Source organism: Tenrec ecaudatus, chromosome 10 (genome assembly GCF_050624435.1).
Source record: "Tenrec ecaudatus isolate mTenEca1 chromosome 10, mTenEca1.hap1, whole genome shotgun sequence".
Classification (NCBI taxonomy): Eukaryota; Metazoa; Chordata; class Mammalia; order Afrosoricida; family Tenrecidae; genus Tenrec; species Tenrec ecaudatus.
Window position 1 is genome coordinate 2761143 of NC_134539.1, and position 24164 is coordinate 2785306.

The 24164-nt window shown below is 60.6% G+C and overlaps 1 protein-coding gene across 2 annotated transcripts in view; it reads left to right on the forward strand.

Moving 5' to 3' along the window:
* Window positions 1–24164, forward strand: part of VAV2 (vav guanine nucleotide exchange factor 2) — a 115727-nt gene that overhangs the window by 6874 nt on the left and 84689 nt on the right. For both annotated transcript variants that reach the window (XM_075559841.1, XM_075559840.1), the window contains exon 2: window positions 22216–22332. In XM_075559841.1, coding sequence (XP_075415956.1) covers window positions 22216–22332 — 117 coding nt within the window. The remainder of the gene's footprint in view (window positions 1–22215; window positions 22333–24164) is intronic.

The following is a 24164-nucleotide window of genomic DNA, read 5'->3' on the forward strand; positions in this document are numbered from 1 at the left end:
GGGAGGGGTCTAATGACCCTTTCACCGGGGTCTCCTAAGACCATGGGAAAACACATATTTCTGACGGTCTTAGAAACCGAGAGACCGTTCCTCTATCCGTCTCCAGGTGGGTCCTCCCACATGCAGATACGCCCACCTACAAGTACCCGGCGTGAAGACTGTGACCCATGCTACACCATGCTTCAAGACACAATTTCATTTATTTGTCATTAGAAATAAGTATTTCACAATATATGATTATATATTGTTTTTGTGACAAATCACTATTTAATTGTGTTCAGTTCGTAACAATGAAAATACATCCTGCATTTCAGTTATTTGCATTACGATTTGTAACAGTAGCAAAATGACCGTGATGAAGTAGCAACGAAAATCATGTTATGGTTGAGAGGTCACCACCACATGAGGAACTGTATGAAAGGGCCGTGGCATGAGGAAGATTGAGAACCGCCAAGGAAGAAGCTACCATGGGGTAGCTGCCAGTCTTTTAAAAAAAAAAAAAAAAAGATTTCTCACACCGCTTTTACTGTTGCCGGTGGACTTTGTAGAGGTGTGCAACTCACTGACTGTCATTGCTGTGACCAGCTGTGTCACCCAGCCCGTAAGCATTGTGGGCTTTTTCTACCATCGTGACTGTGTTCTGCCGCCTGTCCATGAAGAGGCGTTGGTCTCTGTTCATTTGACTTTTCTTGTCGTTTTGATATCGGTGAGGTCATTTGGTATTTGCCCTTTGGTGACGGACTTCTTTCAACCAGCATCTCCGCTCCGGCCCCATCCATGTCCTACCCCAGCTGGGTCCATCACCTGCCACCTGTAGCTGAGCCCGGCCTCCTTCCCATCGGGCGTCTGCTCCACCTGCTGGGTACCCATTCCTCTGCCGTGGGCACGCGGGCAGTTTCCGCTTTCTGACGCTTGTGTGTCGTGCTTCCTTGGGCCCTGGTTGGTGTACAGGTCTCTGCTTTGGGGCCTTAAAAACTATTTTTCTTTTCTTTTTAAAAAATGTTCTGTTGTGAACTGGATGAAGGTTGAGAGAGGAGTCAGTTCTCACATCATCGATGTCGTCACGGGCCTCATGATGTCACCAAACTCCTCTCTTCCTCCCTGTGTCTCCTGCTGCTGCCCCTCCCTCTGTCCAGACCCTCTGAACCGTGCTGGTGGGGACATACTGCCCTTTCGATCTGAAATGGTTGATTGTCGTGCCCACGTGGCGGGGAGTTCATTCCAGGCCTGGAGGGTGTGCCAAAGGGTTCTCGTCTTGGGGGTCCCGCTCAGTGGCATGACCAGGGTACCTAGTCTCTCTCGTGATGTTAAATCCTTTCCCTCCCCCTCCATCCAGGGCCTTCTAATGGGATATGTAATTACTCTTCGATAGAACACTCTGTCTTACACACATGTGAGTGTCTGGATTTGTTTGTCTAGTCAACCCGGCTTAACACACCTACCCTCCCATCGAATGGGTGGACTTGATACCCTTGTCAAAAGCCGACCGACTACAGGTGCGTTGGTTTATTTCTGGACTCTCATGAATTCTGTTCCATTGTTCGATGCTCCCATTGGTATCCAAACAGGGACCAGACTGCTCTGATTACTGTAGCTGTAGGGTATGTTTTAAAATCAGCCAGCCCGAGTCTTCCCACCTCCTCCTCCTCCTCTTTCAGCATTGTTTGTGATGTCCGAGCCTCTTCCAGGTCCAGTGAAGTTGAGGATTGGCTTTTCAGTTTCTGTAAAGATGGCCATTGGGATTCTGATCGGATGGCGGTGGATCTATAGATGGCTTTGGGTAGAGCTTACCTTTGGGCAATTTCAGGTTTTCTGATCCATGATCATGGGTCACCTTTCCGTTCATCCAAGTCTTCTGCCATCAGTATTTTAGCATTTTCACATCTCTGCGAGTCTGTGATGATTAGAGACACAAACCCAGGGAGGCTTCTATGTGTGTAAGAGCAAATGAATATTGAGAAAGCATCCCAGCCCAGATCGAGTCCATAAGTCTGATATTAGCCCAGATGTCCGATGTCAGTCTAAATTCCTTTTCACACTCACTCAACACCTGCAGTGATGCTGAATGCAAGAAGGTCACAGGCCAGTGGGTGGAAAATCTTATGGATCCAGTGGTGGTGGAAGCATCTCAGCACTGGCTGGGGTCTCCATGTGGCTCCTCCAGCTCCAGGGCTCTAAGGTAGCAGCACTGTGTGGCTCGTCAGCAGGAAGACGAAGCAGGGAGCCTGTGTGTATCTGACCTCCAGGGAGCTATTTATCTCCTTGGTGGCTCCAAATGAGGTCATCCAGCTGTGACCTGATTGACAGGCTGGGCTCCACCCCTTCGAGAGTTGACAGGAGATGATGTCATTGCCATAGCGTCCCTGGTTGGATTCGTTCCTGGGTGTTTCTTCCTCAGAAAATGGAATGGTCTTTGGCAGTTAGCTTTCAGATTCCTCCTTGACTGTGTGCCCTGCTGATTTCTTCTGGTTGACCTTGAGCCCAGTAGCCTTTCGAAGTTCCTCCATCAGCTTCAGATGTTCCCTTTTGGCCTCTTGGGGCTTTTCGGCTGCAGGATCACCTCCCCTGTGAAGAGAGATCATTTCACGTCTTCTCCCCCAGTCTGGATGCCTTTTGCTTGTTTTTCTTGTCTTACTGCTCTGGCTAGGACTTGTAGAGTGTGGGCACCCTCTTCCTGTGTGGTGCCTTCCCTATGGAGACCCACAGGGGAGCATTTGTCCCATGCCCCGTCCCCCCTGCCCCTGTGTCCAGGCTGCCTCTGGGCTGTGGTACCTGGTACTGGAGGGGTGGGTGCCTGGGACAGGGACAGTGCTGGCAGTGTGGGCAGTCAGTCAGGTGGAGGGGTGGGGACCTGGCTGGGGCAGATGCTCCAGCTGAGATCCTTGGCAGGCATTCTTCCTAACTGCTCCCTCGGTCTGTCTCCTCCTTGCCCCATCGCCCCAGCCTGGCCGCTGGTTGGGCCACCTGGCCAGGTCAGGGTCTGCAAATGTTTTCTGGAGGCCAGAGGGCCCCTGTCATCCTGGTGGGAGCCAAAGGGTGTGTCCGTGGGGGACTGGTCACATTGTGTCTGACAACCAAACTAGAATTTCCCATCATTACCAAGTGTCACAAAATATTACGCTTTGTTGGATTGCCATTTTCCCTCCCCATTTGTTTAACAATGTAAACATTTTCTTTAACTGTGTGTTGCATAGACCTGGGCAGTGGGGGCCCGCCTGCTGAGCTCTGCTCTAGGCCACTCTGGTGCTCCTGCCCCCATCTGGACTCTTCCAGCCTCTCCACACCCCAGCCGGACTGACCTCCCATGCCTTTTGTTACTTACTGCCTGATGTGACCCCTCAGTGTTTCTCCCCAGCTCTCAGCCTCTCGGGACACCCCCCTTGCTCCCCACTCAGGCCCCTGCCTCTGCAGCCCCTCTGGCTTAGAGGCCAGCCCTGGGGTATTGGGGCCAGCCAGCTTATTGCCCCCCCCTTAAGGAATCTGGTTGCCTTGGGCATCCTCCGTCCCAGCCCATCACCCGCCTGAGTTGCAATTATGTATCCATTTGCCGACCAGGAAGTTGTCCTTCCCTAGAGCCCCAGCTAAGTGCTCTATCTTGCTGGGAGCCATTTCCCTTTGGGCCAGCTCTCTCTCAGCCCTGGTTACAGATCAGAAGACTGAGGCTGGGAGTGGCTACCACCCCACCCCGTCTGTGTCACTCGGGGCGTTGGGAGCATTTAGGGCACAGAATGGATGGTCTGAAATGGCAGGGTGGTGGTCGTGGGGGGGCGGGCACTCAAGCTCCTTTTTCACACCAGCTGCTGTCTTCACCAGGCACCCTGGTGGCGCCATAGTTACGTGTTGGGCCGTGAACCACAAGGCCAGTGGTTCGAAACCACCAGGCCCTCCTTGGGAGAAGGGGAAACTTTCTTCTTTTCTGTAAACCCCCAGGGGTGGATCCGCCTTGTCCTGTGGGGTCCCCTGTGGGGACCATTCGACCTGGTGGACCCGTGGCTTCCCTTCCTGGAAAATGGGGTGGCAGTGCCCCTGTGGATGATGGGGAGCTTAGAAAGGAAAGACAGGCATGGGTCCCCGAACACTGCCCCCAATCCAGGCAGTGCTGGGCATCCATCCCAGATGCTGGACAGGGGTCCGTGGTGCCTGTGTCCCCTTCCCAGGGGTCTGTGCCTTGCAGTGGTCGGGCCCTGGGTGACAATGCAGGTCTGTGGAGGGGGGCTGGCCACACGGATGCCTAGTGGGCGGGGGATGGAGGGCGCCCTGAGGTGCCTCTGCTGATGGCAGCCGGACCACGAGCTCATACTGTGGATGGAAGGGCCAGAGGCGGCTGCCCTGTGTTGCTAAACCCTGGGGTGGCAGGACAGGGCATGAGACCTGACCATCTCTGGTGTGCAGCGGGAGTCGGGGGATGAGGAGATGGGGGTGGACTCTCTGTGGAGCAAACTGTCTCCACAAATAGGCTTGCTCTACCCTTGCTGCCCCCAAACGCTGTGTCAGCCCCGGGCAAGGAGGACCAGATTGCCTGCCTGCATTTGGCCTGGATCTGTGTGGTGGGTGACTGGGGGCAGGGAGGCCACTGGCCACGTCCCACGAGCTGCATGGCTTTGGGCCTCTGCCACAAGGAAGTGTGTGTCTGTCCGCCCGCCCGTCAACATCCTCTGTCCGTATCCGGATGGCCGCCCCTTCCGGCTGCCCCCTGCACCCTTTGGCTCCTGTTCCCTGAATTGGCCACCCCACCCCCTCTGGCCTGTGTTGGTTCCCCTTGAACCCCAGTACTCTGCTCCCTGAGCTGAGCTTGCACTCCAAGCTCCTGCTCCCTGAGTTCACCCTTCCTGGGCCCCCTGCCTGTGCTCCCTTGGGTGCCCTCCAACCCAAACCCCCAGTCCCTTGCTTCCTGGGCTGAGCCACCCCCCACACCCCGTGCAGCTCCTCCTGGGGATCTTCTTCTAGGCCTGCCCATCAGTTGGGGTCTCCCGAGACGCATGGTGGGTGCACATGGGGGGGTGACTGAGGTCTCCCTCTAGACCGGGGTCGCTGATGGGCTGTGGCTGCCCTATATTATTGGAAGGAGGTTCGGCACTGCTGCACCCTGTGGGCTTCTTTGAGGGCTGTCTTCGAGGGACAGAGGGGCCTCCAGCTCCCAGCCTGGTATGTGATGGGGCTCAGGGATGCTCCCTAGTACCCACTCGTGGTGTGGAACCAGGCCCTCTGCTCAGTGTCGAGGACTGACCGGAGAGACATCTGTACCATGGCCTGTTGAGCATGGCTCGACGAGCCCCCCCCCCCAGGGCAGGGAGACCCTCCTTTACCCCCGCTGCACCCCCACTCCGGGGCCAGGACATACCAGATGTGGGAAGTTCTGTGCCCCAGGTCCTCTGATCAGCTGTGGGGCGGCTCTGACCTCAGAGCCAAAAGCTGCTGTGCCGGCGGGTGGCAGTGGACATGGACAGTGGGCGTGGGCAGGGCGGCCCTGGGCCAAGTCCTCAGCCCCAGCAGGTGCTGCCCAGACTAGTGAGCCTTCGGCTTCTGTTTGGCGGGCTTGTTGGTCCGCCTTTGTCTCGTCTGAATGAGACGTGGACACAAAGGGGTTTGGCTATTGCCTTTGCCTGGTGGACATCCAGGCTGGTAGGAAGGTGGTGCTGGGGTGCCGCCCTAGCTGCATGTGTGGAAGCAGGGCCCCAGCCTGGGGGACATGGCATCCCTGGGGACAGCCGAGGAGCGGAGTGCAGGGCCACTAAGGTGGCCTGCCTGTGACCTGCCTCTTGGACTCATTAGCCCCTTCCTGGTGGCTGCTGCAGGGTCCTACAGGCCACCCCTCTCCCATCTGCCTGCCACTCCCACTGACCTCCCATGGCCACTGCCACTTGGAGTCATCCTGCTGAGGTTTGGCCCAGTCCCAGAGGGGGCGGTGGTCAGGAACGCTTTCCCACTGTGACCACTTACTCCTGCCTCAGTTTGTGCACACGCGAGTGGGACCATGTAACCGTGGTGGGGGGAGAGGTTTGGAGTGCCATCCTGCAGCAGGGACTGTGACCCTCTGCACTTTCTCCAGGTGCTGGCCTGGCCCCGCTGCAGGGAGCCACCTTGTCTAGGGACCCAGGGGGACACTGTCCATGGCGTATGGGCCTTTATCTCTGGGGGCACCATTGGCTTCATGAGCGGTGTGACCCGATCCCCCAACCCCCTCGCTAGTGCTGTCCGGGCAGGCAGATGGATGGGTGGGCAGTGCCTCCCTCAATTGCTTAATTATGGGGAGCGAAGGGGTGGACCCACTGAGCTGGCCTCGTCTGGGAGCCAGTGCGGAGTCCATAAATCCTGGCTGCAAGGCTGTCTGTCGGCACGGGGCTCCGGGCTCCTTCCAGCCCTTCCCCATCTGCCCCATGGTCAGCTGGCATGATGCGTGTGTGCGTGTGCTCCCACGTGTATGCATGCATGGACTAGGTGTGTGTGCTAGGTGTGCACATGTACACAAGTAGGTATACATGCTCGCATGTGCTAGCTCTGTATATGTGGTGCATGCATGTGCATACGTGTACTGAGTATGTCCTGTGCTCATACATGGTTGTGTAGTGGTGTGTTATATGGCTACCAGGTATGCTGTGTGTATGTGGTGTGTGCACTTGGTGAGTTGTGCATGTGTGTACAATATTATGTGCATACAAACCTGTGTGAGCTATGTAGGTTATGTGAATGTACATGATGTATGAGCGTGTGTGTACCAGGTGTGTTTGTGCATTGGGTGTGTGTATTGCCAGTGAGCGCACAGACACTTGTGTACTTAGTTCAGTGTGTGTGTGTGTGTGTGTGTGTGTGTGTGTGTGTGTGAATAGACTGGACTCAGGGGCAGGAAGGGGCTGTGTGTGTCCTTGTTGTGTGTGACCGGTGATGGTGTACCTTCGACGTGTGGCCGGGGCTCGTGGTGGACAAGGAGTGACCAGGATGCAGGGACTGAGGGCTCAGCTTGTACAGCTCGAGGACCTGGTGACCCAGGAGTGGGGGTGGGGGGGTGGCCCGTGCCCATCCTGCTGGGCACAGTGAAGTGGTGCCTAGCCTTGGTGTCCTGGACTGCCCCTCGGCCAGTCTCTGCTAGCGTCCTGGACCATACAGGTACACACTGGCTGCATGGCTGTAGTGACCATGGCCTCCATTGGTCAGTGGGCCTGAGGGGCCAGTTAGGGGTGCAGGGCCAGTTATTCCTGATGGCGGCTGTGGTGTGTGAGCGGCAGCTGTCCCCACTGGACAGTTTCTGGGACCGAGGCTGGGAGAGCGTGGCTGAGTCTGGATGTAGGTGCGTGACAGACCCCTGGATGCCTGGTTTATGTTTACAGACACCCCTGCTCCCACACACATGTGTACCGCCCTCGTGTCTCACATCGTGTGTGTCATGAAACATGTTTTTATCCACAGAAGAGAGGGGTGATAGCTCTGACACACCCCTCCCTCCCCATGCAGATACACACATGCTGGGAGAATCGCCCTGCACCTCTTGGGGTGCGTGGGGGTGGCAATTCAGTTGCTTAAATGAAATATCAGTTTGCAGGGCAGCGTGGGCCTCCCAAGTGTGGCAAGTGGTCTGCTTGCTGCTGGCATGGGTGTTGTGCCAGGCAGGACCCCTCTTCATGCCGAGGGCCGCGCCAAGGGTACTGGGCATCCATGGCTGAGTTAGAGACGTACAGCGGTGTACTACCTCCCCAGCCTGGGACATGGCAGGGACCCCCTGACAGGCTGCCCTCCAGCCCATCAGTGACCCTGGAGGACAGACAACTGTCCAGAAGGGTTTCTAAGGCTGGCCTCTCGATGGCACTGACCCGCAGCCTCGGGGCTTCGCCTGCCCGTCTCTGAGTGCTCTAAAGGGACCCCATGCTTTTCCTGCTTCAGGGGTGGGGTGGGGAGCCCCAGGGCAGATCTGGGTCCCTGCACGCTGCTTCTTTCTCCCTCCTCTCCAAGCCTCAGTCACCCCATCTGTGAAATGGGCCTCCACAGTACGTGGGCGGGGCAGGAGCGTGAGGCCTGTGCCTCCCTAGGAGTAAGCTCACCAGCCCGCCTGGCGCTGGAAACTGCCGCCTGACAGGAAGTGCCTTTCATGACTGGGCTGCCCCCCCACCCCCACCCCCAGGCACTGCCTGCTAATAGCGGAAGTCACCTCCCAGCTTGGTGTCCCCCTGAGACTGATGGTGACCTTTTACCTGAGAGGGTGCTTGGAAGTGGGGTTTCCATGTTGGGGGGCGGTGTGGGGGACCTTCCTTCCTGCCCCCTTTTGGAACCAAGCTCTTCCTCTGAGATGCGACACACCTTTCACCTCCTCCCAGGTGAATCCAGGAATCTAGTCCACCTGGATTCCACCAGCCTGTCCAGAGTCCAGGACTCACATCTGCTGTCTGTGCCGACTGGCCCTCGGGCGAGCAGGTGTTCTCTCCATTAAGGATCCTGGGGGTGAGCGTGGGGCGAGTATGGAGGAGCCGGGGCCTTGGGGCGTGGGGGGCATGGGTGCATGAAGAGGGGCTGGTATGTGATCGCCGGAGGTGCGGACTGCCCTGCACACGAGGGGGGTGGGGGTGACGGGATCTCGGAGTCCCTGCCTGGCAGGTGCAGGAGCCAGGACCACGGGAGAGTGCTGTCTCAGGTGGGGTTTGTCCACTCGGTGCGGGGGGCGATGGGACTGGAGAGAGACAGATGGGCTTCTGCAGCGTAGTGGGGATGGGGAGACAGCAGATGGAGGGGGACGTCCTGAGACCTGGAGCCCCGACCCTGGTCAGTCCTGGCCTTAGGGGCACCTGGCACCCTTGAGGTGGTGCGTGCTTGGCAGGAAAGACGCTGGGTTAGACATCTTCCTCCTTCAGTGTCCCCCACCAGCCCTTAGTGGGTGTGTGAGGGCTGCAGGCCCACCCTTAGGTTCCTGATTATGCCCTGACCCCAGTTCAAGGCAGCCTGGCCTGCCTGGCTTCCACGGTCAGGAGCAGAAAGTCTCCTGTGTGTAGTGAGGAGCGGCTGGTGGGTTGGAACTGTGGACCTCATGGTCAGCAGCCCCACACGTGGCTCATTTCTCCTCCAGGGCTCTGAGTCAGGATGGACGTGGAGCACTTGGATTCTGTTTCAGCAGACCTGGGCTTGTGGGGACAGGGTGTCCTGTCCTGGCTGTTCCTCCCGGGATGACGCAGCTGCAGGCCAGCCCTCCGGCCGGGGGTTGTGTGTGCATCAGGTTGTCTGGCCACAACTGGGCCCTGGGTGGTGCCGGTGCTTCCCCTGTTTGCTTGGTCAGAAAGGCTGAGGTTCAAGCCTGCCCAGTGGGGCTTGGAGGAAAGGCCACCCTGGGAAGCCCTCGATTCTCCTGAATTTGGCATTTCCTCCACCGCACCTGGTGCAGTGGGAGGGCTGCGGGTCCCTGTCCCTGACCGACAGTGCCTGAGCTCTGGTTCAGGAAGGCCGTAGGCATGGCGCTTGGCCAGAGCTAGGGTCCAGGGGAGGCGCTGCCTCAGTGGCCCATAAGGTGTGCAGAGGCCAGGTCTGCCCTCAAAGCCCCACCACGTGGAGGCCCACCCCACCCCTGAGTACTGAGAGAAAAGCCCCAAACAACTCACCTGGTCCTTACCAGGTAGAGCCCGAGCTGCAGAGGCAGGAAAGGGACCACTCTGGGCGCCGTCTCTCTGGCCGCCTTGGGGGAGAGGTGCGTCTTCTGACAGGAGAGCTGCAGCATCTCCCGTGGGGCAGCAGGGCTCCCGAGCAGAGAGGACATGGTGAGCAGACTGAGGAAGGCAGGAAGGGTCAGAGTGAGGAGGAAGGACGGAGCTGGGTCATAGGCGGCGGAAGAAGGATAGATGTCCTTTGGAGGGGCTGGCCACCCGTGGCTCCCCACCAATGTGGGTGGAGATGGGCCTTCTCTGTAGGAGAAGTTGGAAACAAGCATGTTAGAAGAACAGGAAGTGCCTGCCCACTTGGTGTGGTCCCAGCAGGTCTGCGGGACCCACCAGGCTGGCCTTGCCCTCCCCCAGGATTGCAGGATCAAGGGCACCAGGGTGTGTGTGTGGGGCAGCAGGACCTCCAGAGAGCTGTGCCTGGAGGTTTGAGGTCTTGGGGTTCCCTGCTCTCTGTGGGGATGGCTTTCCTGGGGCCCCTGTGCCCAAATGCCACAGACAGGGTGGGGGTGGAGGTGGGGGTCGGTGTGTCTGCCAACATCCAAGGTTTGTTTTAGCCGTTCTAGGGGCAGGAGGCTGACGTCACACATGGGCCCTGCCTATGCCTCCTCACCCCCTTCACCCTTGCCTCTAGGGGACCCTTTGTAGTCTCTTCCAGCGCCTGATGGCCCCAGGCATCCTTGTCTCCAGCTCCATCTTCCAGTGCCTATGTCCCTCCCCCTTTGTCCCTTACAAATACACCTGCTGTTGGGTTGCGGGTGGTGGTGGTGGTGGGGTGACCCAGGAGGACCCCCTCACTCAGCCACCCTCGGCCCAAAGCTGGTGCGGTCAGGGTGTGAACACGCCATCCAGTCCCTGCCCCCACTTCCTCTTCATCTCTTCTGACACTCCCTTGGGGTACAAGGGCCCTGACCCCATGGAAGGAGTGTACCAGGGTTAGGCCTGCCCTGGGGGACCTGGGCCACCTTTCCTCTGCATCCCCGCACTCCGAGATGCTCCGCTGCCCTCTCACTTCCCTTGCCGCCACTCCTGAAAATAGCACCTGGGTGGGCTGGGCGGGCGACTTCTCTGGGGGTGGGCAGCCAAGCCTGACGCAGGTCAGGTTTGTTAAGGTTTGCATGAGCAAGTGAGTTGGTAAGTGCCGACTGGCAAGTCTGGGGAAGAGCTAAGTTCTCGGGGCTGCTGGTGGGCCCCCTCCACCCCCAGGGAGCTTGTCTTGGCTGGGCTGTGTGGGCATGGCCATGCCAGCCTATGGCAGTCCAGAGAGGCCTGGGGAAGTGCCTCCCTCCTCAGTAGGGGCTGGTTGGCATTTGGGGATCTCGAGGACTCGAGTGCCCCCTCCCTTGCCCGCAGTGTTGGCTCGGACTGGGAACGGGAGCAGGCTCACCCAGGCCCCCCTCCGATGGGTGACCAGAGCCTGGGCTGGGATAGGCTCAGGTGGAGCCTTAGGGATCAGAACTGATTCCCAAAATGCGATCACAGACCGTGTGCCAGGGAGGGGACCTGGTGAAGGGCAGCAGGTAGGGGGACCCAGGACCCTGGTTGCTTGTCCCAGCTTTAGGAATAGCAGGGCAGACTCCACAGCCGGGCAGGACACGTCCCAAATACCTAGGATGTTCCAGGGTGGGAGGCCATGCCCGTCGCCCACCCCCCACCCCCATCTCAGAGGGTGGTGTTTTCTGTTTGCTTGTCATCCTTAGACCTAAGAGACCCTTAGACAACTCCTTTACTCTGTCCCTTCTCTCCCATTTTTGGGGGCTTTTCGGTCTGCTTGTAAAGCAGCGTACTTTATTAGTTGGTACAGGCCATTGCAAGAAGCGAGTCAGCAACCTCAACCGCGAAGCCCTCCATCAACGTGATCCCCCTCCCCCCGTGTCCTGTCCCTCCCCGCTCTGTCCCCGCGGTCTCCCCCTGAGTCATCAAAGTCTTGTCTTCCGTTGAACAAACCAGCTTTCTCCGTCTTTGTTCCTCCTGGTAGCAGTGGTGGTGTTGAGCACCGATCTCTGTGAGATGGACTGAGTTTGCCGGGCACAGTGACCTCCTCGTGTGCCCCCACGCTTCAGAGCATCCTTGTGGTTTTGCACTGGTGCATACTGTTCTGTCCTGCAGGTGGGTGTACCAGAGTCTGTCCTGTCCCCTGCCCCTGTGCCTGGGAGTTAGGCAGTAAGCACAGGTCTGTTTCGGGTCAGTGTGAGGGGTGGTTTCTGTGTTGAGAACACATGTCCTCCTCCTGCGTGTCCTGGGTTGTCCCCGTCCCCCAGACGCCGGTCAGGACCTCTGGGCAGTGAGTGAGTTGTAGGACCTTGGCTGCCTGCAGGCAGGTGAGGGAGGGGCACCTCCCACTGCCCACCCCTGGCTGGGGTTGATGGCAGGAGGACAGCTGGGCTATGCCCCCCATGGCCCCCGGGCCTCACAGCTGTGGACATTCCTGACCAAATCCTGGGGGGAGTTTCACCAGCCCAGCTGCTGGGGGCCGTGCTGCAGTCTGTACCCCTGCCCTCACTGCTGGGGTGCCAGGGACCCTGGAATTCCTGGGGGGTGCAGGCTGCTGGGGGGGGGGCCCTGGAATTCCCAGAGGTACAGCGCCAGCAGCCCAGCCTCCTTCCTTTCAACACTGTATCAAGCGGGGGCCCCCCAGGGAGGGAGGGGTAGAGCAAGAGAGAGAAAGTAAGAGAGATCTCTGTAAGAAGGTGGAAGAGAATGCCTCTCAGAGCCCCCCCCCCCATGATGTTTTCTCTCTCTCTGCCCTTCCTGGGCACCTGTGGCATCAAGGTTCCACTCACCTGTCTACTCTATTGACTGGACCAGGTGAGCAGTTTCGAGGAGCCCTGTTGGTGTCAGGAGCTGTGCATTGGGCTGTGAAGCTCAGGTTCCAAGGTTCTAAGCCACTGGCTTCCCTGAGGCGGAAAGATGAGGCTTTCTGCTCCTGCAGAGTGACCCGCCTCGGCCCACCCCCTGGGTCCCCTGGGTGAGTGGGAACAGACCGAGGTCAGCCAGTAGGGAAGGCTGCCCGCCAGTAGGGAAGGCAGTGCCAGCCCCTCAACACGCGCCCACGCCCCCCATCACTCCCCACCTCAGACCTTCGTCCTTGGGTGGGGGCGAGGGCAGGTCTCAGATGGCTCAGTCCCAGGCCCCGGATGCTGGTCTTCCGTTCTGGGAGCTTGTGAGCCAAACAGGGAGTTCGGGACATTCCTCGCCGGAGTCCCCGGGGCCAGAGCTCAGCCTGTTGCAGCTGCTGGTGCTGTGCAGTCAGCTCTGACCCCAGCTGGCACCCGGGCCCTGCAGCACAGACCCCGCCCGCCTGCTGGTCTCCCCGCATCGCGCTTGTGTAGGGGTTGTGGGTGCAGCCACTGTGTCCGTCTGTCCGTCTCGTACGGGGGCTTCCGCTGACCCAGTCTACCTGGTCCCTCCCGATGCCACACTCGGGAAGCTGACGCCAGCTCCAGCCGAGAGCTGCTTCAGTTCCAGGCCGGCAGTGTGTGTTTGTTTATGTGAAGGTGTGTTTGAATGTTCGTGTGTGCTCGCGTGTACTTGCCCTGTGCAGTCTCACTCCGGCACTGGTCTAGCCCCACCTGGCTCCCTCATGGACCCTCAGGAGCCCCTCCCCTCACGTGCAGTAGTGACCTCCTGAGACTGGCTTGGTCACTCGGTGCTGTTCCCTGGACCCAGCCATGTGGAACAGCCTCAGGGGCGCAGAGTCCCTGGCCCTGCGTGGAGCAAGCCTCTGGTCCTTGGGACAAGAGTTCCTGCTCTTCCAGGAGGTCACTGTTAACTCTTGACGTGCCCTGGGGAAGGTTGGTGGCACAAGCCAGTCCGGCCCCCAGTCCTAGGGGCGCCTCTCATCTGATCACCAGTGCCGGCTGGACCCTTGGTGCGACTTCCTCACCCACTTCCTCCCTGCGCTCCCACACCTCCTTCCTGCTGGGCTTTGCCCCTCTGACCTCCCTGAGGGGTGTCCTCCCTCCCTCCCTCATGCTGCTGTCCCCTGGCTCAGCAGGGTGAACTCTCTTCTAGCCCCAAAGGTGACCATGACTGGAGACCCAAAGGTTCCCCCGGTCTGTGGGGCTAGGGGCTGGTCCTTAAAACTGCTGCTGGCCCCGAGTCTGTGTGTGAGGGTCTCGGGGCAGGTGAGGGGCTGCAGCTCATCCACCCCATCTGCACCATTGGGCAGGGTGCCTGCTCCCTGTCGCCTAGATGGCTGCGGCCTGTGCAGGGTGGGGAGAGCCCCTCAGCGGGTGGCAGGCACAGCTCAGGGGAGGACAGATGGGGGGTGGGGGGCCTGGGTCCTGCTGTGCAGTGGGAGCACCCATAGTTCTGCTGTGCTGCCTCAGAGCCGTTGGGTCACTTGCCCGAGGCCACACAGAGCAGAGCTGCCCGCCCCAAAGCAGCAAAAGCATAAACTTCCCTTTCACACTTTCCAAACAGCAGACCCTTCTGCAGAGGGGGCGTCCTCACAGCCCACCCAGAGGAGGATGTGGAAGCTCCTTGGCTTGAGGGCACCAGTGAGTGAGTGGGGACCAGCAAGGTCCAGTGAGGAGTGTTCTGTGCAGGACACCCCCCGGGGGATCTGTCTGTCTCCCTGTGGCACCTCCTGCCCTGTGTGGGTGGGGCATTTGGCCCTGTTACCTTCAGTGCCTAGAAAGGGTGTCCCCCAGTGTGTGTGTGTGTGTGTGCGCGCGTGTGTGCGTGCGTGTGTGTGTGAGAGAGAGAGAGAGAGAAAGCGAGAGAGTGCACAGCTTGGAGGGGTCCCCTGCTTTGTGTGGAGGCTAGGCCCCCTGTACCCTCAGACTCCAGGGGGTACAACCCCATCTCTGTGAGTGGATAAGTTTGGCCCTGGGGAGGTGTTCCCCTGATGTGTGTGTGTGTGTGTGTGTGTGTGTGAACGAGAGGGTGAGAATGGGGGTACCTCCTGCCTGTGTTGGGGGAGTAGCTCTCTGACCCCCCCCTTTCTTTCCCATCACTTCCTGCTCTGCCACCGGAAAGGGTGGTAGCCAGAGCAGAGAGCGATGACCCCCACATGCCTTGCCTGGCCGCGGGGCGGGGAAGTAGGCTGTCTGGAACTGGGCCTTCCACGTGGTTTCCCGAAGGAGAGGGCGGCCCGTGTGCTCCTGACCCGGGAGGGAGTGGGGAGGTGGGGCTGTGTCTGAGGCCTGAGAGCCCACAGTGGCCTGGCCACCGGCTCCCAAGGCACCCACCTCATCCCTGGGGTTGGGGGCTGAGCTGGCAGCAGGTCCCCTAGGATGCTGTTTGGGGACGTGACAGGAAGGCTGTGTGGAGGGCACCGGCCAGGCAGTCCTGCACTGTCCTGTAGGGTGGTGTGGGCAGGGATCGAGCCGATGGCAGTGGGTTTTGGAGTGGATACTGGTGGGCAACCAAGCAGAGAGAGAAATCAGTGCTGGCCACTCTGCCCAGACTTCCACGGGAGCCTTTGTGTGTGTGGGGGGGGGGGGCGGCGGGGGAGGGGACTGATCCTCTTGGTGTCACATGGCGGCAGAGCCACCGGACTGACCCTCCGCCTGGCTCCTGCCTGATCCAGGGAGAAGCTGGCTATGGGGAGACAGGTGGACAAAAGGAGGTCCGGCCCCCCATTTCCTCACCGCCGCCAAACACAGGAAAAGCTGCCCAGTGAGGCCCCACAAAGCCAGCGCCCCCACAAAGAAGGCTCTCCGCCTGTGCCCGCCCCCTCCCCCTCCTCTGGAGCATGCAGCTGGGAAGGCCTCGGAGGCTCGGATTTGTGTTAAATTTCCCGGACATAATTGCTTCCCTGATACTCGGCGAGTCCCTCCCGCCGAGCGGCTCTGCCCGCAGTGGAGGATGAGCCAAGCTGCCTGTAGACCCCAGGGACCCCTCGGCGGCCAGGTGTCCTCTCGTGAGCTCAGGGCCGCGCTGCGCCCTGGCTGTGTCACCTAAATGGAGTTGTGTTCTGCGTGTGTGTGTGCTCACGCTATGGTGCCTGACTGCCCCTTTAGGGGTGAAACTATCCAGGGCCCTTCAACTGAGTCCCCCCAAAAAACAGAGGCTGAGAGGAGGGTCCTGCCCCCTCCCACTAGCCTCAGATGGCTGGTGCTGGAGAGCTGAGCTGCAGGGGCCCCCCTGGGCTGGGGTATCGAGGCAGCCCGGGAGCTGGTGGCCCTGGCCAGGCCTCGGGCTCCACAGTCTCTCTGTGCTGCATGAACGGCGGCCAGTGAGGTGGGCCCCCGCTGCTCCCCGAGTGACCTGGCCCTGTGTCCTTAGGAGCCATGGCCGCTCTGTGGGAAGCAGGCCCCTGGGGGTGCTATGGAGAGAGACGCAGAGGGGGCACGCACGCCTTCCTGTAGTGGGCACCGAAGCCCTGCCGCGGGCTGGCCACTGTCCAGGGTGTGAGTGGTTTCTGCTGCTGCCCCCGGGGGCGTGTGCACAGCTCGTCACACAAGGCCATCTGGGTGGACCCCATGTCCCCCATTTGAAAGATGCCTCCTGGCAAGCTGTGTCTGTTAAGTAGGGACGGCGCTGTGTCAAGAGGGTTGGGGACAAGCATAAATAAACCAAGGACTTAATGCTGTCCCCATCTTTTATTGATCAAAGACATCCCCAGCTGGCACGGCCGTGGCTGCTGTGCCGGGCCGAGCAGACCTGTCGCCCGGAGCACTGGGGAGCCCGCGGTGTGGGGGCTGATTGTGGAACCTGTGGGAGGGGCGTCTGGGGGGGGCGCCTCTAACTTCCCAAGACCGACAGCCCACAGCTGATTCCTTGAGTCAGGGGTTGGCCTGCCCCCCGCAGTCTTTTGTCACTTCTGACATTGGCTGTCCCCCCGCCGTGCTCTCCGCTGGTCAGCTGGGCTCACAGTCCGTGCCCACGGGGACGGGGTTTGCCAGGGAAGTAGCAGGCTGCAGTCCGGGCAGCTCCTGTCCATGGCCTTCGGCCCTTTGGGGCTGACCCGTTCTCTGCTCTGCGTGCGTCAAAGCTGCACCCTGTGTGCTCCAGCTGTGGGCTGAGCAGATCGGCGGAGGAGCTGGGTCCTGGGGAGAAGAGGCGGCATCGGGATTGGAGGAAGGCCTGTGAACACCTGGAATGGGCAGAGGACACAGCCTTGCTGGCTGAGGGCGAGGAGGACTGCAAGCACTTGCGGATGGAGAGCAAGGACCGCAGCCTTCGGTCCATATAAAGACCAGAATCCTCATGCCTGGACCGGTGGGTAACACCATGATAAATGGAGAAAAGGTGGAAGTCGGTAAGGACTTGTGTCTTGCGTGGATCCACCCTCGGTGCTCCTGGAAGCAGCTGTCGGGAGACCACGCGGCGTGCAGCACGAGGTAAACCCGCTGCACACGACTGCCTCGGGACCCAAGAGCAAGGATGCTCCTCTGAGGACGAAGGGGCGCCGGACCCGAGCTGTGGTATGTCCGTGGCACCGTCTGCGTGCGAACATTGGACGCTGAACATTGCAGAATGGACGCGTGTGCACGATGGAGCGGGCGGAGGATGCTGAACGCACCACACACAGATGGCCAAAGGACAGACGGCTCGTCTGGACAGAAGGGTAGCCCCAATGCTCCTGAGAAGCACGTTGGCGAGGCTCCCAGGCACTTTGCACGTGTTGTCAGGAGAGACCCGTCTCTGGGGAAAGACGTCGTGTTGGTAGACTGGAGGGGCAATGACAGGGGGGAAGACCTCTGATGAGATGGATGGATGGACGTGGCGGCTGTCAGAGTGCACTCAGACAGATAGACGGACCCTGCCGTTGTGAGGACCGGGCAGGGTCCCATCTGCTGCACGTGGGGGTTGCTGTGGTGAGAGCAGACTCGGCAGCACCCAACCGGCTCTCCTCACTCCCTGCGCCCCACGCAGCCTCTGCAGCCTGAGGCCGACTCCCATCCTGCTGTCCTCTGGGCTCGCTCAAGGACTGGCCTCTGTCCACCAGGGGCCCCCCCGCCCCCCGTGTCTGGTGTTGTCCGCCTGCCCAGGTGATGCTTCATCTCTTCCAGGCCGAGAGCAGCCGTCGGCCAGTGTCCCCACACACCGTGTGTAGTCTGTTTCCCCAACACCAGGCCTGGTGCCTGGGCCCGTGACTGGTGGACAGGGAGACTGGTGGTGCCGGGGAGCCTCCCTGCCCCTGTCCCGAGGCAGCTGTCTGCAGGGAGGGGATGAGGGAGGACACTGCAGTGGGCAGGGAAAGTTGGCTGGTCGGTGGGACGTCTGGGGAGTCCAGCCCACTTCCCTGTGGGCAGTCCAAACAGAGCATTCCCCTCTGCCCCTAGCTGTGGGCACGACCTTTAGGGAGGGAGGGAGAGCTGATCAGGGTGCCAGGCTTAGGGGGTGGGTGGTGCCGTCTTGGTCTTGTCTCTCCTCCTGCCCCCCACCCTCGCCCCCTGGTGCAAGAGGACAGCTGGGTGAGGTGGCAGTGGGGTCCGTGGTGGGCGTTGCCTGAGTCTGGCCACTGTTGTGCTGTGAGATCTCAGTTCCATCCCTGAGCCTCCCCTTGGGCCCTTGCCAGCCTCTGGACTGGGGGCTGGGGCGCCGGCCTCATCCCTTCCCTGACGCCTGGCCGCCCAGCCAAGCCCCGGGGCGGGGGTCTCCAGAGCCTGCCCCCACGCTAATCTGATTCCAGCCTGGTTATGGCGAGGGCTGGCGGCTGGCGGGAGAGACAGGCTGGCTCTCGCTGGCAGGGTGGCCCCGTACCTTCCTCCGTGGAGGCCACAGGGAGGGCCAGCCCTCCAGCCTCCCCAAGTCGGGGGTTCAGGCTCATACCCCATGGGGTGTCCTCAGTGAACAGTGGGGTGCCACCGGAGGGAGCACTGTCTCCCAGGACAGGGCTGTCCTGTGCAGAGGCCCTGGGGCTGGGATGAGGCTGCCCCCGGAGCCCGTCATGGGGCGCCTCTCAGAGAATGAGGGCTCACCTGGGAACACCCAGGACGCTGCCCTTTCGGGGGGCACAGCACCCTTAGCCGCCTCAGGGGGTGGCAGTCCTGGTTCAAACCAGGGATGAGGGTGGGAGATGGTGGGGGTGGGGGTGCGGGTAGGGTTGAGCATGGGAGATGGTGTGGGGTGAGTGGGGTTGAGTGATGGTGTGGGTGTGGGGTTGAGGTGGGAGATGGTGAGTGTGAGGTGAGCGTGGGAGATGGGGTGAGTGTGGGAGATGGTGGGGGTGAGTCTGAGGGTGGAAGCGTGGGGGGGGCACTGGGCAACTACAGTCCCCCCTTCCTGGGGCTGCAGGTTCAGGTTCTGTTTCTCTCAGTCACTTTTCTGGGGTCACCCGGGGCCGCGTCCAGGGGGGCTGTGTTCTCCCAGGCCCAGCCTGGCCTAGATGGGTGTGTCCATCGCAGGCTAGCCTGTGTGCTGGGCTGGGAGAGGAAGCCAGGGCTGCTGCCTGTCATTATGGTCAGGCCATGTCATTAGCTCTATAACGGGCTGTCTGCTGAGAGGAGGAGGAGGGAGTGAGAGGCCGCAGTGACCAGAATGAGCCGGATGGGGGATGGGGGCGGGGGGAGCTGGGTGGGGGGTATGATCCTTCTGCAGGGTAGAGAGGGGGCTCAGGAGCCGGGTGAGCTGCCCTGGGCCCCACAGGCTCTGGTGGAGACCAGGACTACTTCAGGCCCTTGGGGCATCCGTGTGACTGCCTGGGCCTGCGGGGGACCCCCACCCCACCTACACCCCCACCCAGGGTATGGAGGGCATGGCTCCAACTGGCTACAAATCGCGTCTCATCCCAGTGACCTCAATGGCACATGTGGTCCGAGGTCGTGGGTTCTGGGATCCGCAGGACGCCGCGGGCTCCCTAGGGCCACACGCAGGCTGTCCCCACAGCCACAGTGGGGTGTGCAGCTGCGCAGAGGCAGGGCCCTGGGGCCGACTGTGACTCCCACAGCTTCAGGTGACCTGTAAGTACACACTGCCGCTCTTCATGTGACAGGGAGGGGTGGGGCAGCGTGTACACACCTGCCGCCTCTGCACACTGAGGCCAGGAAGCGGGAGGCTGGCCCCGCCGGGGACGGGGGCCTGTGACCCAATTCAGGGTGCACCTTCTTGACAGAGGGTGTGTGCACATGTACGAAACACGCGCAGGGAGCAGATTCAGCAAAATCCCAAACTCGCTGCCCTCAAGCTGACGCCGACTCGTCACACACGTCAGGGACAGAGGAGAGCCGCCCCCTGTGGGTTTCTGAGATCATGACTCCTTAGGGGAGCAGAGAGCCCCATCTTTCTCCCATGGAGCCGCTCGTGGTTTCGAACTGCACACACTGGGGAGCGCTTAGCAGCGCCTCACCGCTGCGGCACCAGGCCCCTTCAAATTCAGCAAAGACAGGGGGGAGGCTCTTCCAACATGAGCACTCGGTGTGTCAGCAGCCTGTGATTCCGACCCAGCCAGTCACTGATCACGGATGACTCCCTTGCCAGTGCTCCCTCCCAACGGCATGGACTCCTTCCTCATGGGTGCCAGGGGTAGGTGCAGGACTGCTGACTGCCCACTGGTCGTTTCTGGGGAGAGAGATGAGGCCCAGTTGGGTGCCCCCCCAGGGAGCCACTGTCATCAGTTGGCTGGACTGGAGGGCAGCGGTCCTGCTGGTTGTGCACTGGGGTCGTGGCCACCTGGGCTTGATGCTCTGTGACAGGCGTGGGCTACTGCCGTGCATGACAGGGTCAGAGGCGTTTGTGGCCCTGCAAGCATGAGGCATACTCCATCCTAGATGCCAAGACAAACATTTTAAAAGCCATTGTTATTGGCACGTAAATTACCCCTCAGGCAAGTCTTTAGTTCAGAATCCTCAAGAAGAGCGGCTCCGTCCTGACCGCGGTTTAGAGTTTTCTGCACTCTTGTCCTCATCTCGATCAACTCCCCGTTTCCCCCACCTCCCCCGCTACGCCCCAGGAGACTGTGGGTCCCGTGACTGTGTCCACAGATTTACCTGTGCTGGGTGCCCCATACGGAAGAACACGGAGATCTAAGCAGAACGTGACAGTGATGATTAAGACAGATTAAAAACCTCATTCGAGAAGAAAGGTAGAACAAATTAAACGGATCAAGGGGAGATCACGTGATGTGGTGTTCAATGTTAACCCACCTGCATCTGTGGCTGCCCACTTTCCGGTGCATTCCGCACGACCGCAGTCTGATGTCCACGCCGTCCTCACGTGCTTGCGTGGCGCTGGCCGGATGCCTGTCGGCTAGTTGGCACGCTTGCGTCTGTGTTGTCAGACCCTGAGGAGGAGTGGGGACCCTGCTGAGCCCTGGCTGTTCCGCGGTTGTTCTCAGCCTGTGGGATAGCAAGTCTGAATCCGCTCTGGGTCGGACAGAGCCCAGGATTGGGCAGGGGACATTGGGGTCAGAGGGGGGCTAAGCATGCGGAAAGCGGGGGACAAGATGGATGGAGCCGAGGTACTGGTCAGACTTGAGGTGCAGCGAGAGATGGGCATCTGAGGGGCTCCTGGTGGCACGGGGCTGTTTGCCCCCCACACTACCCCCAGCTCCCCCGGCTCTGTGGGGGAGAGGACCCGTCGCTGTGCCTCAGTGCAGACCCACAAAATCCACCCCACCCCCACCAGTCCATTCCTGCCACAGCGGGCCGAACTGCCTCTGCGGGTCTCCCAGGCTGTACTTCTTCATCGGGGGACACAGCCTCTGCTTTCTCCCCATGACTGGTGGCCTAGAGTGCTTAATCCACTGCGCCTCCTGGACCCCCTTAGACTCATGAGATTGGCGTGCTCACAAGGGACCATCTGTGACCAGTGACCAGTTGGTCCAGCCGGAGCAGTGGCGTAAGAGAGGCTGCAGGGGTGGTGTGTGCAGGCTGGATGCAGGGAGGGCCGCCAGGGGAGGGGATCCTGACAGCAGAGTGGCTGGGGCTGTGCACACCCTGGTTCTTGGGCTCTGCTTCTGGCCCACCCGACCTGTGCATCTGTCCGTGGGCCTGCCCTTCTGGAGGGTGGGGGCAGGCTCTGCACACCTGAGTGACTCCTTTGGGAGGACGTGCCTGAAACGGCCTGTTCTGTTCTCCCCGGGGGTGTCGAGCTGCCTAGGTGGCACATTTAGACCACAGCCCTGTGGACCTTGTGCCTCAAGGACCTCAGCTAGATGGCAGCTGGGCAGATGGTGCCCTGGACCCTGCAGAATGAGACTGCATCCAGTGAGTGCCTCAGGGCAGCTAGAGCTCCGGCCAAGCTCTAACTCAGGAGCCCTGGTGGTGTTGTGCTTATGGGTTGGGCTGCTAACCGCTGCGTCAGCAGTTTGAAACCACCAGCCGCTCCTCGGGAGAAAGATGAGGCTCTCAACTCCCGTCCAGAGTCACCACCTGGGAAACCCACTGGGCAGTCCTGCCCTGCCCTGCCCTGTGGGATCTCTGAGTTGGCATGGACTCGATGGCGGTGAGTGTGGTGAGGGTGCGTGTGGATTGAATGGGCCTGGTGGCTCTGTGGTTAACTGGTGGCTGCTACCCTGCAGTCAGCCAGTGGCTGGAACCCACCTGCTGCCCTCTCGGGAGGAAGGTGGGACGTCCTGCTCGTGCCAGCACTCCAAGCCTCCCCCGCCCCCAGGAGCTGTTGCCCTCTGTGCTCAGGTGCACCCCGGCTGGCCTGGGCCGGCGTGGTGACCCTGCTGCCCTTCTCCCCGCAGTTCCTGTGTCTGAAGAACATCCGCACATTCCTCAAGGTCTGCCACGACAAGTTCGGGCTCCGGAACAGCGAGCTCTTCGACCCCTTTGACCTCTTCGACGTCCGGGATTTTGGAAAGGTGAGTGGTCTCTGCGGCAGGTGGACCAGCTGGGCCTCCCACTGAGAGGCTTTTTCCGAGCTTGTCCGACAGGTGCAGGCTAGGTTGGGTTACAGAAGGAGGGTGTGGGGCCAGCTTAGTGCGTGGGGGTGGGGGTGGGGCCGCAGGGGCGCCCCATCAGGTCAGCTCTGTGGAACTAGCAGAAGGGGGTGCTGACTGGGGCCCGGGCACTCAAGCCAGCACGATGGCTTTGCTAGCGGCTGGGCTCCTGCTGGCCTATCCAGAGTGGGAGTGAGTCTGGCTGCATGAGGAGAGTTCTGGGGTGGGGTAGGTGTTGTGGACCTGGAGGGTGGGGTCAGGTCGTGTGCCACATGAGCCTTCTGTCCAGCTGCCCCGCCTTTGTCTCTGGGATCCTTGTCCCCGCCGAAGCGCCTGCACTCAGGTCTCCCCTGCCCAAGGTTGGGGGCAGCACACACCCAGGGGCTTCCGGTGGCCTCCCTGGGCAGAGCCATCATGCTGCACCTGGAGCAGGCAGGTGCTGGGCAAGACGGGGTGTCCACCGCCCTCCCCGAGGACCCCAGGGGTGAGCCCCTAGGGCCACTGGAAGCAGGAACTCTGGGAGGCAGCAGTCAGGTAGCTGCAGGCTTCCTGGTGACCCTGATGCCATCATGATGGGTGCCACGTGCTGTCCAGAGCTGGTCCTGGCCTCAGGGTCTGGGGTGGGCTGGCTGAGGGGCTGCACTGGGCAGCCATGCCTGGCCATGACCCAAGGAAGGGTCTGTGGAGACCCTGTGTTCTTGGGGGTGGGTGTAGCTCGACCTTTGACTCTGGTTATGCGCTTGGGTGCCTGCCCGCTGGCAGGACTCAGCGACTGCTCTGAGGACCACGCAGGGTTGGGGGATCCATTGCCTAGAAACGTGGTCTAGGGCGAGGGGTCACGTAACCGCAGTCCTCGGTAGCCAGGATTTTTCCATCAGCCACCTGGGCCAGGCGATGCCTCCAGGTGGAGGGTTGGGCCTCAGAGCCAGGCTCTTGCTGGACTGCCCGCCCTGGTGGGCAGGGGTTTATGCTTCCTCTGTGTCCTCGCCTGGCCCCTGGCACCCCTGTCTCAGCGGGCGTGAAGCCGACCCCCTTCTTTCCCTGGCACACAGCAGCTGTGAGTCCATCCTCCCCCGGTGCTGGGGGCAGGGCCTTGAGCTCTGTGCATTCCGGAATGCTGGTGCCGCCATGCTTGCACGCACGCTCATACCCGGGCCTTCACTCATGGGCACGTACACAGACCTGGTGGCACCGTCAGGAGCTCGAGGTCAGTGGTTCAAACCCACCATCTACTCCAGCGGAGAACGACGAGGCTGTCTGCTCCCCTGAAGGTTTACAGCCTCAGAAACGTAGGCTCCCTGTGAGTCATCGTCGACTCCATGTCGTGCGCTTGGGCTGGTTCTCTTTGTTTGTGGACGTAGCCCCACGTGTTCACTCAGACGGGCATAGTGACGTCCAGACTCAAGATCTCAGACACTCACACATGAACACGGGGTTACCCGCACACTCACTCTCATACGCCCACACACGTACAGATACGAACACTCACACTCACACACCCTCTCATACTCAGACATACACTTTCACGCACAGAGCATCTGTGTACGCTCCGCACACATGCACGCCCTCACACTGGTGTTTAAAGGAACTGCACGGAAGAAAAGGCAGGGACGGGGCCAGACCCACGCCTTGGCCAGCAATTAGGCCTGCAGTCTAGAGTTTCATTCTGCCTCCAGTTGGCTGCACGCGGGCAGTGATGTAAGAGGTGCACTTGGCAAAAACGTTCCTCAGCACCCCGCCACCCCACCCCCCGC